The following is an 18,144-nucleotide window of genomic DNA, read 5'->3' as shown; positions in this document are numbered from 1 at the left end:
AAACCCCTGCAGGAATGTTTCATATTGAAGAGTGAATTAGGAAGGTGACGTACTTACTATGCAGGACAAATAAGCAAAGTGTTACTGCCTCTAGTAGTGCTGAGGAGGGAAGGATATGTAACCCTCTCACCAGTTCCAGCTCAGGCCTGGAAGTGGTTCCCAGTCTGGGTGCCCACAGGAGGGGCAGCAGTTGTTACAGGCAGGCAAATGCATGCAACAGTACACAGGAAAGGGAAAGAAAAGAAAAAGGTTCCCTAACCAGGGTGTGCAGCTGCAGCACAGATGAAGAGTAACAGGAACACACGGTAAGGTAGCAAGGGAAATCTACAGTGAAATAACAAGAACCTTAAGCATGTATCATGTAGAAAGGGCTCAGAATACCATTACTTAATAAGAGCAATGATACCAAAGGTGAAATTAAAGACAAATGAGGCAAAAGCAAGGAAGGGGTACTCAGGGGAAGCTGCCAAAACCAGTAACAATCACACTCCACTGTGAGGGCCCATGCAGGGATTGACACACTTGCTCCCATCCTCTTCCTGATGGCCAGTAGCTGCTTTTGGTATTTCACATTTCCACTTCAATTAACCAGCACACTGGGTCCCAGGCCTATGCTGGAGGCCTTCCTTAGGCCACAGAAGGAAGAGAATTAATCAGTGCATTCAGCTGAAGATATGAAAGATCATTTAGGAAGGTTTAAGTGGCTTTGGTTCAGGGTGGGAAAGGTGGGAGGTTGCAAGAGCTTTGTCTCCAAAAGCCATTTTGTTAGGGAGCTCCTATCCCAGGTCACTGACAGACCAGCCTACACCATTACAGGTGAGCTATACAGTCACTAAAGCTCCCACATAATGTCAACTTGAAAAATGACTTCTCGGGAATTTCACATTTTAGCTCTGTAGTCACTGCTGCAGAAACTGCCATCCGGAAGAGTCTGATAAGGAAGTGCTTCAACTTGTAGCATTCAATGGAAACAACCCCTCACATTCCTGCTCGGTCACAGCAGCCGTCCCCAGTTCTGCTCTGACATGAAAGATCTGAAGTGAAACAGGCCTGCCTCTCTCTCTCTCTCCAGCTTGCTACCATTAATGCCTTCATTCTGCTCTTTTATATTTACCCCATGTAAACCAGCAGCCAAAAAGACACCTTTGTAACAATCTTGAGTGACGTGAGCATACGCAGGCTTTTCCTACCATCTCTTACTTTGGGAGACGCACCGGAGATCTCTGATGGCTTAACTCTTACTCTTAAAATGTTGAAGAGGTATCTGCAATTGGATCCACCACTGAGGCGGCAAACCCCATCAGATCTGCAAACAAACCAGCTGCTCAGAGGTACAACCTTAGCACATTACAGTGAGCAACTGACCCCAGTGCTCAGCTCGCTCTCATGAAGCGGTGAGCAGAGTTCCACAGTGAAGGTGAGGTTCTGTCTTGCCTCCACTTGTCTGTGAGAGTAATAGCCAGACTATTCAGTATACTAACAACAGAGTACACATTATAGGGCATAACACAGACAGACAGATGCTGTGCTGGAGACAGAGTCAGGGAGGTAAGGCTTCAGTGACCAGAAAAAGCTGATGAATAGCTTTACAATCAGGAATCGGAGATAACAGAAATAAGATAATTACTACAGAGCTGGTTGCAAGGACAGACTTTTTTCACCATCTTCCCTGAAGCACAAAGAGAGAGTAATTTGTTAAAGACAAGAGAAACAGTGAGAAATGTTTAGTATCAGGAAACAGTACAAAAAGCTTGGTGAGAAACAGAGGACACAGCACTGCAGGGCTCCTGGAGTCACTACTCAAAGACATTCCCAAAGGAGGAAAACCCCAAGACTGGTCAGTTTAATCAGTTGTGCTTTCAGAAAGAGAAGAGGCTCAGCCTCTTATATTTATTCTTCCCAAACTATAATGAAGAATGTCAGTATAGGTTACTGTCACAACTGGCTGTTATCCCAAAAGGAAAAGCAACTACATCTGCCGTGTTTGTCAGGATGTACACAGCATTTTACAACTGTCAAAGTCTGACCAGTTTACAACATGAGAAAGATTTATCTGAAAGGTCAAGTGCTTTTAGTCTGCCACCTTATGTTCTCAGATCTGCGGAACGGTCCAGGCACTCCCTGCCAAGCAGTACCACTCTGTTTCTCCAGCTGCACAGTTAAAAGCATCAATTACTGCACTGTTTCCTCAACACTGCTGATTCTAACCCAGCATCTCCTCCAGTTGCCACTCTCCACAACAGTCTGCAATAGCATTTCAAGGACAAGACTCCAGGAAGCAAGCAACCTGCAGTAAGCTGAGTGAAAGCCAAGCTGCGCCATGCCAAGCATTACCTGCTTTTACAGGACAGCTACAACACACTTCTCGAAAGGAATCCATTTCCTTTAGCACCAGTCCCACAAGCAAGAGATACACATGCCAAAGTGCTCTTACAGCCAGATGACGGTTGATTTGCAGCAAGCCAAGGCCTTATAAGTAAATTATACTCATATATTCATTGTCAATTTTAGAAACAGAATGGCTGCTCTTTATATTCCTGACACCAAAAAGAGCAGGCCACACTTAAGATGATTTTTTTAAGTTAGATTTGGTAAGAATTTAACTTCTTCCAAGAAAGGAGCCATAAAACTTGAGATTGCAGATGTCAGTGCACACCTGCACATTAATATACCCAGCATCTCAATTTGAGAAATCAAGTACTATTAGTACTTATATCCTCAAATCCAATAAAGCAGGATAGAGGTATCATTGCAAAACTGAACAGCCAGGAAAAATTCCTGCTCCCTCTGCCTGGGTCCCTTTCTCAGAGGATGGAGCTGGTTGCATTGCAGCTGTCTCTGCAGAAGGCCAGGCCCAGTTCCTGCACATGACACTAGTTCAGCCATGCTACTGCTGACTGTAGCCAGGCAGATGCTACAGATGCACGGTACTGTCATCCAGTGCAGCGACTGGAGCTCTTTTTACAGCACTTAAAGCTTTTTCATATCGAGTCATTCCAGAGGGGGGGAAATAAATGAACGATATTTAAGGGGTCCAGCCTGCAGAAGCAGCATGGAAGGTGTTGCAGCACTGCCAGTAAAAAGCACCACATCAGCAGCCTCAGCTCAAGCGCATCATTACTTCAATCACATCAGAAGTTTGAGGCTCTCTTGTAAGTTTGGCCTAATGAAACTACAAATGAAAGGATTTTGAGAAGAGCTGCAAGGTAACTTGTGAGGGTTAACAGGATGTCTGAAGATGTCTGTTTGCCCACTTTTACTGCTATTTGTTGAACACTTAGTTTATCTCCAAGTTACAGTAAAAGCTTCTAGACCTAAGCCCATTAGTAGGTAAGGATCTTTTGAGTTTGCCTGAAAATATTCTCTAAGTATTTTTTAAAGCCCTCAACACTTTAATCTTTAGCAATCCACCTGCTAATGAACATAAGAAGTCAGTATTAACTGCCTACAGGTGGCATCAATGCTCTACAATGTAACCAGTACTACTGCTGAGCACACGCATCAACTTGCACCACAAGCATGCTGCTGGAGGAAGTCAACATATTATATTCCCCCACCAGTTACAGCAGTGTTCAACTGAGGACTAATTTGGAAAACAAATTTTCCTCACTGTTCCATGAGAAAGACTACCTCACCTCCCAGGTCTCATGTGAGCTAACATATGCTGAAGCGTAATTCCTAAGGCAAGCCAAAAGAAATGCCTACTCAGCTACAACTTGCTAACTCTACCCAGTTTCTGTCACCTCACTGAACTGTCCTGAAAGTTTCCACCGAACGGAAATGCGTACTTGTTGTGTATTTAACAACAGAGAATACCTAACATGAGAACCCAAACTCCTAAAGGTGTGCGAAGAGCAGCTCAGCTGAGCCATGGGATGGGAGGGAATAAACACAAGGTGGCAGATTAGAATGGGCTGCATGAAACAGATCCAAGCAGCAGGAAAAAACCAAACAAACGAGAAGACCAAACAAAAACAGACAAGGAAGGAGTAAAGGTGTTACACACAAAGAGCCAAGCAGGGCGTACTCAGAAATCGGGTCCTCCTGCCACCAGGCTTGAACGTCACTCTCTCAGATGCACAGTTAAACTTCGCACAGCCTGTGAGAAAACAAGAACAGGAAGAACAGAGAAAGGAGAGGAGAAGAGACAGAACACCACTACAAGATGTTAGCAAACTTGAGGTTGAAAGGGTGAAATGCATTAACATGACACACAAGAATAAGCCTCAAACTGGGGAACCAAAGAGTATGTAGACAATATACAGAGTGAAGAGACTCCCTCTAATACCTCCAGATATGAGGCCAAGTCTGCTGTGTTACTCTCTGGGACATAACCCAACAATAAGGTTGCAATCTATAGGAAAGCCAAATCCTGGTGAAAGTATCCAATTCTAAAGCAGTACTGCGCAACTCTAGATACAAGGAGATGATTCATGTAGCTCTGAAATACTTGAGAGAGTTCATTAAAAAAACACCTCTACAGAAAATTCTTCCAAAAAGTCTGTTTCCATCTCCTGTCTGTACTTCTCCAATTTCAGTACAAACACATTAGAACTGATATATTCAGGCAGCCTATGGCAAAGCTTTTCAAAGAGGTGCTCAAGGAGGAAAAAAAAAAACCTGGAACAGCTAAGCTCAGAGAAGCAAAGGAATCAAGCTGTCATTCCCTTAATGACTGGCAAACAAAAGAGCTCTCCCTAACAAATAAATCAGAGCTGCGTCTGAGAAATTATTTGATAACATACTAGTAACAAGCAATCCACGAGTAACCTGAGTAAATTAACAACCTATTACTCCTACCATTCCATCTTCCTACACTAACTCTTCCTTCCAGGATAACTGTTTAACCCATGAGCCTTTTTACCACTTGCTGTTAAAAATTCCACTGACAGAAACAGCCAAAGCAGTTTGGAAGTCTAAAAGGGCTCTGAATCTTAAGACATTTCGTACCATTCCACTTATCTGTAAACATCAAAGATGCTCTGCCCCTTCCTTGGTCTCACTTCACAATTCTAATCCCCCATTACGGTCTGTCTCGTCATCCTTTCGGCCAATACCTTTCTCCCAGGTCAGCAGAACATTGCTTGCCACCACAACACTGCACTCTCTTGCATTCTCCTTAGTGTTTTCATTACAGCAGACAAGGCCATGCACTATGTATTCATAACAACCTCACGCTTCACCTACATGTGCAGATAGAAATCTAGTTGCAAAAAACCCCACTCTTATCAGCCTCCACGCATAGGTTAGAGGTTATCAATCTAATTTTCCTGATGTATTAAAAAAAATCAAGTGTCATCAGTTGGTCATTTGTTCATCAGTAACAAAGGTGCAAGACTCAACACTAATTCCATTCAAAGTCTCACCTTGGCCTGGCGCCGAAAGGCTTGGTACTGAAAGGGCACCGTCACTGGTAAAGGCAGAGTAGAGATTTTCACTAGAAGGTGAAGGTTTGAGGGGCTGTAACAAATGGTTCTGCCCAGTCTCTGGCACACTACCAGGAGGATGAAGAGTCTGCTGGGGGGGCAAGACCGATGGTGCACTTTGGGCTGACAGATTGCCTAGAAGAAGGAAGAAGGCAAAAAGTCATTCAATGTTTCAGTTTCCCCACATCATTTTCAAAGCTTCTATTGTTGTTCACCAGGGACAGGAGTAAAAACAGAGGAATCTGACTGGAGCATTTACTAATGTTAAAAAAAAAGGTTATCACCATTTGGTCAAGCATGACAATCCAGGCAAGAAATGGGTAGGCAGGGGGAGGGAACTGCTCCAGTTTCTGGGAAAGCATTAAGACTAGAAAAATTCTTATTTATGAAGTTTTAAGGCAACTCTGTGTTAGCTCACTGTCACATGCTCACACACACCTCCTATATCATGTAACACCAAAGTGAGCAGCCAGGGGGGCTGGATACAGAAACTGCAGCATGACATGGAATTACCAAAGTGAATGTGCGAAAAGCAGTAACAAATACTCTTGGGTCACATTACTTGGCTCTCCAACATTGTTTACTCGATGCTTCAGGATTTGACAGACATCTACAAAGACCCAGCAAGCATCTGACACCCAAATAATTCAAACAGCAACAACTATTTTTGAGTTCTGTTTCTTATAAAAAGGGTTTTATGAAGAGAGGAAGCCTTGACAAGTGAAACTGCTTCTCGATTTGTAAGTACAAAAAAATTGTAACTCCATTAAATAAAGAAGATCTCTAACATCCATCCATTGTGGCTAACTTTCTGAAGTGTAAGGCCACAGAAATACTGTGCTTAAGTGCTACTAAGGTAGTGAAAATCACCAATCAAATCACAACTTTAAAACTACTCTTACAGAACAGCATCTTTCAGCAGATTACAAAAGTCACAAACATACTGCCAAATAGCAAAAGTGATTCCAAAAATGATCTAGTAATCCAAGTAGTGGAGGAACTGGGTCACACACCACCTCCCACCACCCCCCCCAAAAAAAATACAAGACAGAGACACAGACATAGATCTAGGAATGAAAGACTGTACCTTGACTGTCTTATCTACTCAAAAACTTGAAGTAAGTCTCACCTGATAGCTGAGGGCTCTTATTTCCCTGTGAGCTGCTACGACTGGACTTGCTGCCTTTTCCTTTAGTAGGTCTTCTTCTCCTTCCTGAAAGTGGTGCAGCTGGGGGAATAATTACCGCAGGTGGAGCCTTTCCCAGTTTCATGTACAGTGACTCAATCTCCTGCTTCTGGCGACTCTGCAGCTCCTGGATTTCTTTAAGGTGCCTAGCAAGTTAAAAAGAGTACAACTTACCCAAAATTCTATGTATATATATGCATGCATACAATCCCTGCCCTCCAGTCAAGCTTGACCAGCTTCTTTGGTCAAACTCTCATTAACATTTAAGGACGGAGGAAATAAATCTTTACCACAAATAACCACTGAATGCACATGGTGGGACACTTGCCATTTTCTGCTGTGCTCTAACCCTGGCTAGAATTCCAGCACAAAGTTCCCAATGTTGTAACCACAGAACCAGGATAAATGGAAGTACAAAAAAACCATACACCTACACTGCAGAAGATCAAATAATTTGGCGCTTAAATGCTACAGGAATAGCTAGATTACTCATTTTCTGAAACATATGGCCTTGGAGACATCTACATTTGTATTTGCCTTAAGGGTTTTTTTCAGAGCAGTTGCATACACAAGGTTTAAAATCACCAGCTGCACTAAAAGAAGTTTGACTTTCAGCATAAATAAATTAGCAGGTCACATTGCTCAACTTCCAATTTCTTTTTCCAAGCCAACAAGGATCCTTCAGGAAAAGGAGAATGACTGGAAATGCCAGAAATGCGTATCAGAAATACAGAGAGTTGCCTGTTATTTCAAACTAGACACAAGCTATTCACCACTAACTACTAAACTTCAGATGTATGGAAGCTTTGCGTATCACTGCACTCTTATCCACAGTGCAGCCATCAATCTAAACACATACAATAAGGTCACAGGTTAAAAAGTGAAGCACAGCAAACACGCATATACCTTTTTTGGCATAATTGTGTACTACTACCTTCCTACCAACAAAAACTTACTTCCCACCAACACTGACAATAGGTCCTGACACTTATCAAAGGTTGAGTCTTTTGAAGTTTACTTTTGTTCTCTGTGAAAAGTAGAATACAGATGAAGTTCACATTAATCCTGCTACATCTATTTCAGACAAGACCACACAAGAAAAAAAAGCCTTACTTCTCCCGTAACCGACGGAGTTCCAACTTCAAGTCTTCATCTTCAATATCCGACTCATTGTCACTGCTCATATACGAAGAGTTGAATGAGTTGCTAAGGCTCTGAACAGGGAGGCTGATCTTCGACCCCAGGGGCTGGAGGGAGTCTGGGCTCCCCGAGCCATCATCCAAATCCTTAGCCATCCCACTTAAGAAGGCAGCCTCTGGTTCAGAGGACGGACCATTCATGTGTGGGGACTGCCTCGAGTCCAAATCTGTTTTCGGAGATGCAGCTGAAGAAGCCACTTGTTCCAAGCCCACAGAGAGAGGAAGAGTCATTGGCTCTTTCTCTGCACAGCTGACCTCATCCTGAGTCTTTGACACTGAAAAGCGACCAACTTGATCCGTTGTTGTTGTTACCTGAAAGCGCCCAACCTTAGTAGGCTGACCAACATCTACTGGTAATTGCAGCACAGGAACTGTCTGAGGAATGCCATCTACCACATCCAAGGAAGAGTCAACAACAGCCTCGCTTTTCCGACTGCCAGCCTGCTTTACCAGTGTACTCTCTGGGCTACTGCCAGAAAGAGATGAAGAATCAGCAGAGGTTGTTTCAAATGGCATTGGCTTAGTTTCAGGTTTGTCACCCTCTTTTAGCACATCATCCACTGCCACAGACACCTAGAATAGAAATACAATCATAGAGACTTTCTTAGTTCTTCCTTAACACGATGCTTTTGTTTAGCTTAATAGTAAGATGCATCTGGGAGGGAAGAATAACTCATTTCCTTGGTATGCCACAAAGCAAGCTACTGCTTCCCTCCAAGTAACACAGTGCCACACAAAATAGTACTTCTAAGCAAACTGGAAGACTAATTCCAAGAAACAGCAGATTCAGAGGGGACTTCCTTCAAAACCAAGACATTCTACAGTGAACACATCAGCACTGTTAGCCAAAAAGCAGTTAGCATTAAGACCAAGGCCAACAGTTACACAGCTAAAGCCTGACATGGTAAAATGCTGTATTCACAATGCTAGACCAACATGATGGAGTGCAATCTCTGCCCTGAATGAAAATAGCACCTGCACAAAGCACTGCATTCATAAGCTCAACACAGACATTTTCCTCCCCACAGAAAAACCCACCATGAGGCCCACTTTGCTGGAACTATGCAGGAACTACTCAAAGATCCTGTATCGACAACCACATGAGTTTAACATCTCCTACCTGAAATCGTCCCATTTTAAGAACACCAGCTCCTGCTGTGGTAGCCGTAGCACTGCCCTCTCCACCACATGATGCTGAAGGTAAGGAAAAGGAGAATGGGATTTTGAAGAAAACGAGCAACCAATTATTTGAACTCCAACTGTTTCTTCTTATCTACTTCAAACTCAGCTATCAATTAACTCCGAACAGGACTTTGCATTCATGCAACCTCACCTTTTTTTAGAGCTTACCACAGAGAATATCAAGACATGCCGTTAAAATGGAATATTTGCCTATCAAGATTCCCTGCACAGTACACTTGCTAGAAGTACCCTTAAAGATAGCAGTAAAAAAACAAAGTGTACACCGATTTCTAACAGGGATGTGAAAATAGCCAACAAATAAAAAGCTTGTTCTAATTCAATACCCACACTGACTACCTACACTTCACAAGTGCCGGAGACAACTTATTAATAGGAAAGTGGCAAGTTGAAGAAATGCTATAAATCGCATTTATTCAAAGCAGTCTGCCTGAAGCTTTCAGAGCTGGATTCTTAGGTATCGGCTCCTAATTTTGCTGCTGTATACACTGGCAGTGTAAGGTTACAAAGCTGAGAAATAGCACTCTATTTTAAATGAGTTCTATTGGACAGCTTGTTTTGTTTATTAAGGAAGGCTTGCTTATTTTTATTTTCTGTCTAAACTTCAGCAGACAAAACCCAATTTATTTTCCACCAAATAAATGAGTTCTACAATATCGTTCACTACCAGTATACCAAAATGACAATATATTATTTTCCTGCTGCTTTTATTAGCTTTTGCAGGTTTACCATTGAACTTCAGAGGCATAATAAATAATGTTTTCTAGATAGTTATTAAATAATTTTAGTACCAGATTAGCTGGTGCTTTTTAAAAGGAAGATTTTAAAAGCTAAAACTATTAGGGGAATACTGACAGGAAAAGTTAGTAGGTTAACCTTCATTTCTCTATCTAAATGGAAAGGAAAAACTCTTAGGTTAGGAACAAGTATCCTACACAGAGAACACAGCACAGTGATGCAAAATGAGAAGTCTTAATGTTGTTGCCAGGAACATTAACACAAGACAGTAAAACTGTTCCTTCAAATCCTGAAGCTGTACCTTATCAGCATACTGGAGATTCTTTGCAAGACTTAATTTAGCGTTTTGGACAGCTTTAAATCCTAAATGAGTTACTATAATATACATAACATCATTCCGCTCTCCTGGCCTACAATGGAAAATTTCAGTCTTGTTACTAAAAACTAAAACGATCCTTAGGGAATTGCCACCATATGATTTACTAAAAAAGGCTATACCCTTCCAAGTCGTTAGTCTGTTCAATTTTAGATCATATCTGCATGCTGACAAAGCATCTGAAGTAATCAAGCCTATCTTACCATCCTTCAGAGACTGTGTTGCTGTGGACACCAGCCCGGTAACCGTTGTAGATGCTACTGAGGGCACAGACTACAGGTTCGAGGGGGAAAACAAAGTAAATTAAAAGAATCAGCAGTTTGTTTGAATGCCAACAAATTTACCATATAACATACTACATAAACTTTACTCCCACCAGAGTCAAAAGTATGACCCACAAAATGAATGCAAGAGTTTTTAACCTCCAAAACAAGCAACATTAAAAAGAGATTCTGCTCAACTTACAACCCCAAGGCTGTCAGCAGAACATCCTCTTTTGCTTTGCAGAAGTCATGCATAACTAGCCACTTGGGGATCACAATGTCAATCACTATCTTCATTTTGTATCAAAGGCTATTATTATTGTCTTAAAATTTCAGACCCACACTTGAAACATCCCTCCCAATTTAAGACCGACGTATCGCCGTACTGCTCTTATATTGCTCTTTCCCTTATTCTGTAGTTACTTCCCCTTCTAGTTTTATGACATTGATGGCATCACTACAAAAGCTAAATTAAGAACTAGTACCAAAACCAGCCTCAGGAAATACATAATCTATTGCCACATAGAGACTTTTTCCAGTTTCAGTTGACTCAGTCCCACCAACTGGAAGATGACTCTTCAGTTTTATTTTTTAAAGTCTAAAGACTGGTCTAGTGATATTAAAGGCAGTGACCTAAGAGCACGCTTAACACCAAAGTTTTTCAAGACTACTGAACTGCCAACACTGCAAACGTACACAGGCAGGAGCAGATGTCACTGGAACGGTCTCTGGACTAAGGGTTCTTCTCAGCTTAGCATCCAGATCTTCCAGTGGCTGTTGGGACTGAGAAAGGAAAGAGTAAACAACTGCCCAGCACAGGAGAAACACATCATGTTTAAGAAACAGCCATATTTCATACTAAAATTTAAAGCAGTCAGTACAGCTTCCATATTTCTATCATACTCCGTTTCTCTACGTTTGCATTTAGCATGTAAAGCACAGTAAGAGTGGAAGCAACTTAATGTATCTGGTGAAACACAACAGAAAAGAAGCATTAACTGGAACTTCTGTTGCTCCTGAAGTTAGCACATAGCTTGCATTCTCACTCTTAAGAACTGAGCAAAGATGCTGCAAGCATCTAAATTCTACACTTCTTGGTAATTGTATCACAGCTTATCTAAAATCTTGAAGTCAGCCAAGTCAATTAGGAAATAATAATACAGAAAAATTCAAAAGATGCAAACCTGGATAAAGCAAGGCTGAGGGTAACACAAATTAAAAATTAGTAATTTAAAAGACATCACTTACAACTTCCCTCAAAGAAGCTATTTGGAGGGACTGACTTGAAAAGGAAGAAGGGAGAGACTCAGAATCTTTCTTAAGTATGCTTATTACTTAGATTTCAGCTGTGAGCTGGCATCCAAGACATTTCAAACTTGGCCAACTGAATTGGGGAGGGGAAGAATCACCTAAAAATCTCTTAAATACAATAATTTTGAGTGAATCTGAACTTTTCTTATTTAGGGCCATACCCATAATATACCTATAGAAGAAGAAAGTGTTGGCAGATAGCACCAAGTTGCAGTTCTGATCCCGCAGAGCAGAAATTTTCATTTAAGCTTCAACATCATTAATCCTTCCAAATCTTTTACACTAAAAAGCTAGATCTGTTTTTAGAACTGAAGCTGAGGTCATGGCAACATACAAACATAAAACACAAAGATGCAGACCTGTATAATGCTTAGCAGATAAATGAACTAATTAATTTCAGTAATACTCTAAAATAAAAAGGACATTTCACCTGAATACTACATAATTCTCATCACTTATTCTCACAAGATGATTTTTTTCAAGTAAACAAAGAGTTAAGGTATCTGAATGATCAGGAAATAAAGATATCTGTATGGAACAAAGGTACCAAAATAAAGCTTGAAAATTTATCTAAATACATTTAAGGAATAAACAGAACAGATATTAAGATATTTAAGAGGAACAAAATATCCTGGTCTTGAGATGACATGTTCTTTGCCTGCAAATTAGGATTCTGGTACTCAGGAAAAACAGTTGTGCAAAGAGCTCCTGACAGACACAGTAAGGAAGGCAAGAATACCTACTTTAAGACAAGCCAGTAATTTTCCAGATAGTATTATGTGATAGCAGCAAAGGCTCAAAACAGTCAATTAGATTTGATCCAGATGGTCTCCTCCAATTTCATCTCACTCCTAGGCAGGCTTTAGAGTTCAAATGAGAAGTGAAATTAGGTAAACTGTTTGCAAAGGACAAGCGGCAAGGGATCTATATTTATGCCTCTTCCATACCACAAATCCTGCCAGGAAGACCTATGACAAACAGGAAGAAGCCGCCCTTTTGCAGTGGTACAGCAGGCTGAGTCACATAAGTGGCTGCAAATGCTCTGAGTTTGGGGGAAAATATTACCTATATACCCAGTTCCAAGCAATGACAATAAAAAGGACTATGAGTTTAGTGTGACTGATTTTAACCAGCTGCCTCCAGGTCCCTTTGCTACCTTTGCTCATGGTAAGAGCACAGATAAGAAGTACCACCAAATTACTGTCTCTTCTTCAGCAAAACCATACTTGAGAAAGAAATGGCTAAAAGGCATAAACCAGCTTCTGCCTCCAGAAACCACTGGGAAAAAAAGAATTGTTACTTCCTAACACTGCCATCTTACAACTCTGCATAAGTTACTCAGCTTCTTGCTCAGTTTGGAAGCATAAGATTCTAATTTCCTGATTACTCACAGGGCAGGAACATGGCCCTTATTCAGCCTGCTAGGAAGGAGCTGCATAAGACCAAATGCAGCAGCACTCCTTTCCATGACAGGTTTCAAGAGCCATACCTTCACTTTCATAGTTTTCTTTTATAAGGAACACAAAATTCTGCCTTTTCACACTGAGTAATACCTTCCAAGTAGCGGATGGGTTCTCATTGCTTACAAAAGATTCAAACATGCTTTAGAATTAAAAAGAAGAGACAACCAAGAAGTAGTTCTAAACACAGAGGGCATGTGCGAGGACTACCTTCTTAAGGTCACTGATTTGTGTTTGCTCCAGCAGATGAAGACCAAGAAGGTGGCAGAGTAAGAACAGACAGCAAGAGACATCAACTTAAGGCATGCTGTAACTTAGGTCAGCTACACTGTTTCCAGTCTATGCAAACTCTAACTTGAGAGATTCTTAAGATACCACAAAATAGTAACATTTACTGGGAGAATTCAAGAAACTGCTGAATAAAGACAGAGTTTCTGCACAGAGAACACTGGAGGAAAAAAGGTGGGGAAGTTTAAAAGGGAGTATTAATGTCATAACCAACAGAACTACAAAAAAAGCAGCTAACGTCCTCTATTAAAACTCTACTCATGCCTTTAGAACCATGGTCCTCATGTTTGAAAGACAGAAATGGAAACACTACTCCAGTGGTATCTTTGAAGATTAGCCCCCTAATAGATGCAATTCAGCTTTTACAGTTTTAGCTTTACAACATGAGCCATGATAACCCATTAACTAAAGTCACCTTAAACCTGAACTTTAAATTTGCTGTTCTCTAACACTATGCCTTTGTATGACACTCAGCTTAAATGCTTTCAGATCGAAGTTTTGTCATGGAGCTATTGTAAATCAAAAAAAAAAAAAAGAAAAACAACCACAAATGAACAGCTTGCAAAGGACTAAAAATGACCTTGAAGTTTATTTTAAATTCCCTCCTACAGATGAAACTTGAACTCAAGAGCTCCATTGCAAGAGATGAGAGGGAGAATGCTAGCAGAGTGTTACAGAGAAAACTGTATGAAAGTTAGCTCAGTCTGCATTAAATAAAAATTCTTAGTGGTCAAGAAAGCAAAGAAATCAGGCCGTAGCACTAGTCAGCACTCTACAAATTTTCATACTGTGGCTATTTTATAGGAACTACTTTTAAATTATATTCAAGTATTATGTGAATTACTTCAATAAAATTACTGACTGCAATTAAAGTTTTCGAACACATATGCAGACATAAGCCACAGGTAGTAGAGATTAATACTCTGAGCAGCGCATGTACACAGGAAACACTAGATTTAACACAAAATCACTCTGAGCTTTAAGCAGGCACCATGTGGTACCAACTTGAATCCTATTTTCTCTACAGTTTTGAATATAAATTTGTGATAGTTCTGTACCAAGTGTACTTCAATATAATCCTGTAGAAAGCCACCTTCCACAAACTCCTTTCAAAAGCAGCACAACTATCGCATGGTCTCATGGGTTTTGTCTGGTAATTTTTTCAGGGTTGTTTTTCATATTGAAGTGTAATGTTCCCATGTTGCAACTCATTACACACCATTTAGAAGATCCATAAAACAGTTTTGGTTTAATACAGTTCCTTCAACTACAGTTTTTTGGGGGGGTCCCCCATTTTTAAACAGAAGTGAAGACAGATTTAATCTTTGTGCTCTTGAGCTGATGACCTGTCCAATTTACATACAAAACATCCAAGCTAGCTATTGCATACAAGGACAGAATCTGAGTAAGGGAAAGCCACTATTACATTTCAGCTCATTTTTATGATCAGGAACTTCAAATACTTTTTGCGTATCTAAAAGCCTTATGAAATCAGAGTGTAGGTAGGAATAACCACAAAAATACAGAACAGGAATTTGCAAAGCAAACAACTTCGTATTTTCATTAAACATTTCATAATAGTATACACTGCTTCCCTGAAGAACTATTATTTTGCTACTAACGCTTTTCAAGAAGAAAACAGGTTCAAGTTTTCTGCACACACTCACCTGTTACATTTTTAAGAAAACCCTCTAAAGTTCAGATTAACACACAGTAAAAACCCAAGCCTCCTTAACTGTTCCTGTACTTCAGACACCGGGTACAGCATCCCAAAGGGCAAGCTACACATTCAGTGCTGAAGTGACTCTGGCTACTGCTACAGTTACACAAAAGGGGGTTAACTCAGTCAAAAGAAAAGAAAAACAAAGACATTAATAACATGCAATAGAGAGTTTAATTGAAACATGCTCTTTGAAAGGAAAAGAATCAGATAAAAATCTGCCAAGTTGTGTAGCACCTGAGTTAGTGAAGGTCCTGGAAAAGGTGGCAGCGGCTCACTGGATGGAGTGCCAGCCGGAAGTTCAGAACCTACTGGTAGCACCTATGGATAACGAAGAGGAAACGCGAGTCCATCAGACACGGAACAACAGAAGGATCAGATACCAAGCTACAGTCAGTATTGTCATACAACAGAAGGCTCAACATTTTCTTCTGTAGAGACTTCCTTTCTGGAGAGTTAGCATAGAGTCTGTAGGGAATTTCACAACAAAGTTGGGGGAGTTGTTTGCTTGGTTTTGCTTTATTTTTTAACCCAGATTACCTATGAGCAGCCACAATTTCCAGTTGAAACAAGCTGCTGTGTCGAAGAGCAAAGTATCTTGAGGACATTATTTTCAAGTCTGCAGGAAATGCTACAGTAATTCTTTCAAAAACCAATTATGTTTCCAAGAAGCTTAATTTAAAGGGTGCAGCACTGCACTTGATCTCCTTGCAACAGATCTATGTTAACTGCCCATCAGCAATGGCAAGCTATGTGCTTCTGGCAAATCGTTCCAAGCAACATGACTTGAGAACAGGAACTGTCATGCCTAAGGATGTCTCCACTTGTTGAAAAGCAGATTTATAGACCTCTCACACCAGTCTCTTGATCCATAGCTTTTTTTTTTGAACCTGAAGGCTGTTGATGACCCACAGAAGACGACTAGGCCATGCAACTGGGTAGGGGGAAGTCATCCAGGTTATATGGAAGAGGTTAGAGAGACTTGAAAGGTTAGAAGGAGGCATCAAAGCCTCTCCACCAGGTCAGACAGTACATTCCAGTTAGTCATTTCCATTGTTAGGGAAGTGGGAAGTTCTAGGAATTAAGCGATTGATTACACAATTTGCAGTTCTTATTCTCAGCTGTAATCCTGAGGTTTGACCATGACTTTTGACCATGACAGCCCTACAAGTTATAGTGTTGGTCAACCAACTTCCCTAGTCAGTTGGGAACACCGAGCACTGATGGATATGGGTAATTGGCCCAAAGTCTATTCTGGTCCTCAACATGAAGAACCAGTTCTAGCTTGCAATTGTTTTACCACAGCTTAACTAATGGTTCAAACTGCAGTAATAAGTGCCTGGTGAAGATAAACTCCATTATTATCTCTGTCCTCCCAGAAATGTTCCAGCAGGTACTACGCCAAGTTGCATTGCCTCAGCTTTTTTGTACACTTAGACGCTACCTGTTCTGAGGCATGACAAATTTTTAAGCTGTGGTAAGTTAATGATGTTGTTTATAAATAAGACTCAACAGATACTTTAAATAAATTCATAAGACAAGTTAAAACACATTTAACTGTCTAGATTAGCAGGTTGCCTATAAACAAAATACAGGGTTTAGTAAACTCCAGAAAACTAAAGCAATAAGCTCCTTAAAGCTCAAAAAACAACACACAACGTGAAAATAAGATTAAGCTTTGGAAAAAATCCCAAACTAATTCAGAAGTGAAAGCTTCAGAAGAGGTAGTTTTTCCACAACTGACAATCAAAACCCACAAACATTTATTACATTTAAAGCCAAGCCTTTGTAATTACAGGTTTGCAATTAGCATGTTTCTAACTATTCCAACTGTTCCTGAACCAATACCAGTTCTTATTATTTTCTAATCTTTCTTTTCTAATTCTCAACTTCAATATAAATGAATGCCTCTGGCTGCATTTCCTGCCCGACTTCCTTGGCACATACTCCTGCTCCTCCATGGCAGATATTTTCAGCTTTGTTTGAATACAAAGACTAGAAGGGAAAGACTACTAATGAACAGAGATGCTAGAAGCATTAGCTCAATTTGAATGGCCTGAAACTGGTTAATAGCAGGGCTAGCTAAAGAAAACCAACACAGGGTATTGGTGAGTGGAAAAGTACCTTAGAGAAACAAAAAAAAGTGAGTATTAAAGATTTTGGTTTCTTAAAACACCTGAAACTTTCTTCAACATATTTCCATTTAACTTTGAAAAGGAAAGGGCTACAATAGTTTAAAAATTGAAATGCACTGTCTTCCCAACACAGGGAGTCATTTAAAAGAATATAGTTTCGTGTGTTGGTATGTCTGGTTTGGTTCACATGCCGATATATCATGAAGGTAACAACCTTCGTGACACAGCTCAAGCTGTTACTATAAGTCACGACTATTTCTTTCATAAGAAGTGTCTGTTTGAAGAGCATGATTCAGTAAACAAACACTAAAGGGTTTTTTTCCAGATACGCAGGTACCTTGTAAATTGCACAAATCTGATACTTGGAAGGAAAAACATCCAGGCACTGCATAAGCAGTGGAGAACTTAACAGTTTCATCCTTGACTTCAAGGAACTGGCTAATGATAGGAAGCAAAAGCTAAGCTACCCTGACTACTCTGTGAACATACAAACCACCCTGTCTCATTCTAGCCAGCATGCACAAAATGAAAAGCTATTTAAAGCAAGCCTTCTCAATCCTATTTGGAAAAAAAACCCCAAACAACAAAAAAAACCACAGCTGCTTCACTCTTTGTAGTGTAGGTGTAAGAAAAATTAACAGCAACACTAGAGAACTGTCTTAGAGGCACAACATAGAATTGTACTCTTTTTTCCAGTATGGACAAAATAAACCACCTCTTGGGACACACAAAAATAACCAGAGCATCAGTATTACATTAAATGAAGACACCTCTGCATGAATAAGTGTTTTGCTTTATAAAATGGCTTCTGCTTGAGAAGGCTGTTTCCTACAATACTTGAT

At 40.5% G+C, this 18,144-nt stretch overlaps 1 protein-coding gene across 4 annotated transcripts in view; it reads right to left on the bottom strand.

The window, feature by feature from the left end:
* WNK1 (WNK lysine deficient protein kinase 1) overlaps positions 1 to 18,144 on the bottom strand; it is a 105,694-nt gene that overhangs the window by 4,855 nt on the left and 82,695 nt on the right. For 3 of the 4 annotated variants that reach the window (XM_065682460.1, XM_065682478.1, XM_065682487.1), the window contains 7 exons: positions 15,405 to 15,488; positions 11,085 to 11,171; positions 10,329 to 10,398; positions 8,932 to 9,005; positions 7,726 to 8,384; positions 6,556 to 6,758; positions 5,367 to 5,561 (listed from right to left, as the gene is read on the bottom strand). In XM_065682460.1, coding sequence (XP_065538532.1) covers positions 5,367 to 5,561; positions 6,556 to 6,758; positions 7,726 to 8,384; positions 8,932 to 9,005; positions 10,329 to 10,398; positions 11,085 to 11,171; positions 15,405 to 15,488 — 1,372 coding nt within the window. The remainder of the gene's footprint in view (positions 1 to 5,366; positions 5,562 to 6,555; positions 6,759 to 7,725; positions 8,385 to 8,931; positions 9,006 to 10,328; positions 10,399 to 11,084; positions 11,172 to 15,404; positions 15,489 to 18,144) is intronic. The other variant, XM_065682470.1, reaches the window with a different exon arrangement.

Source organism: Lathamus discolor, chromosome 1 (genome assembly GCF_037157495.1).
Source record: "Lathamus discolor isolate bLatDis1 chromosome 1, bLatDis1.hap1, whole genome shotgun sequence".
NCBI classification, from domain to species: Eukaryota; Metazoa; Chordata; class Aves; order Psittaciformes; family Psittacidae; genus Lathamus; species Lathamus discolor.
The sequence above is the reverse complement of the archived record's forward strand: the minus strand, read 5'-3'. Positions and strand labels throughout refer to the sequence as shown.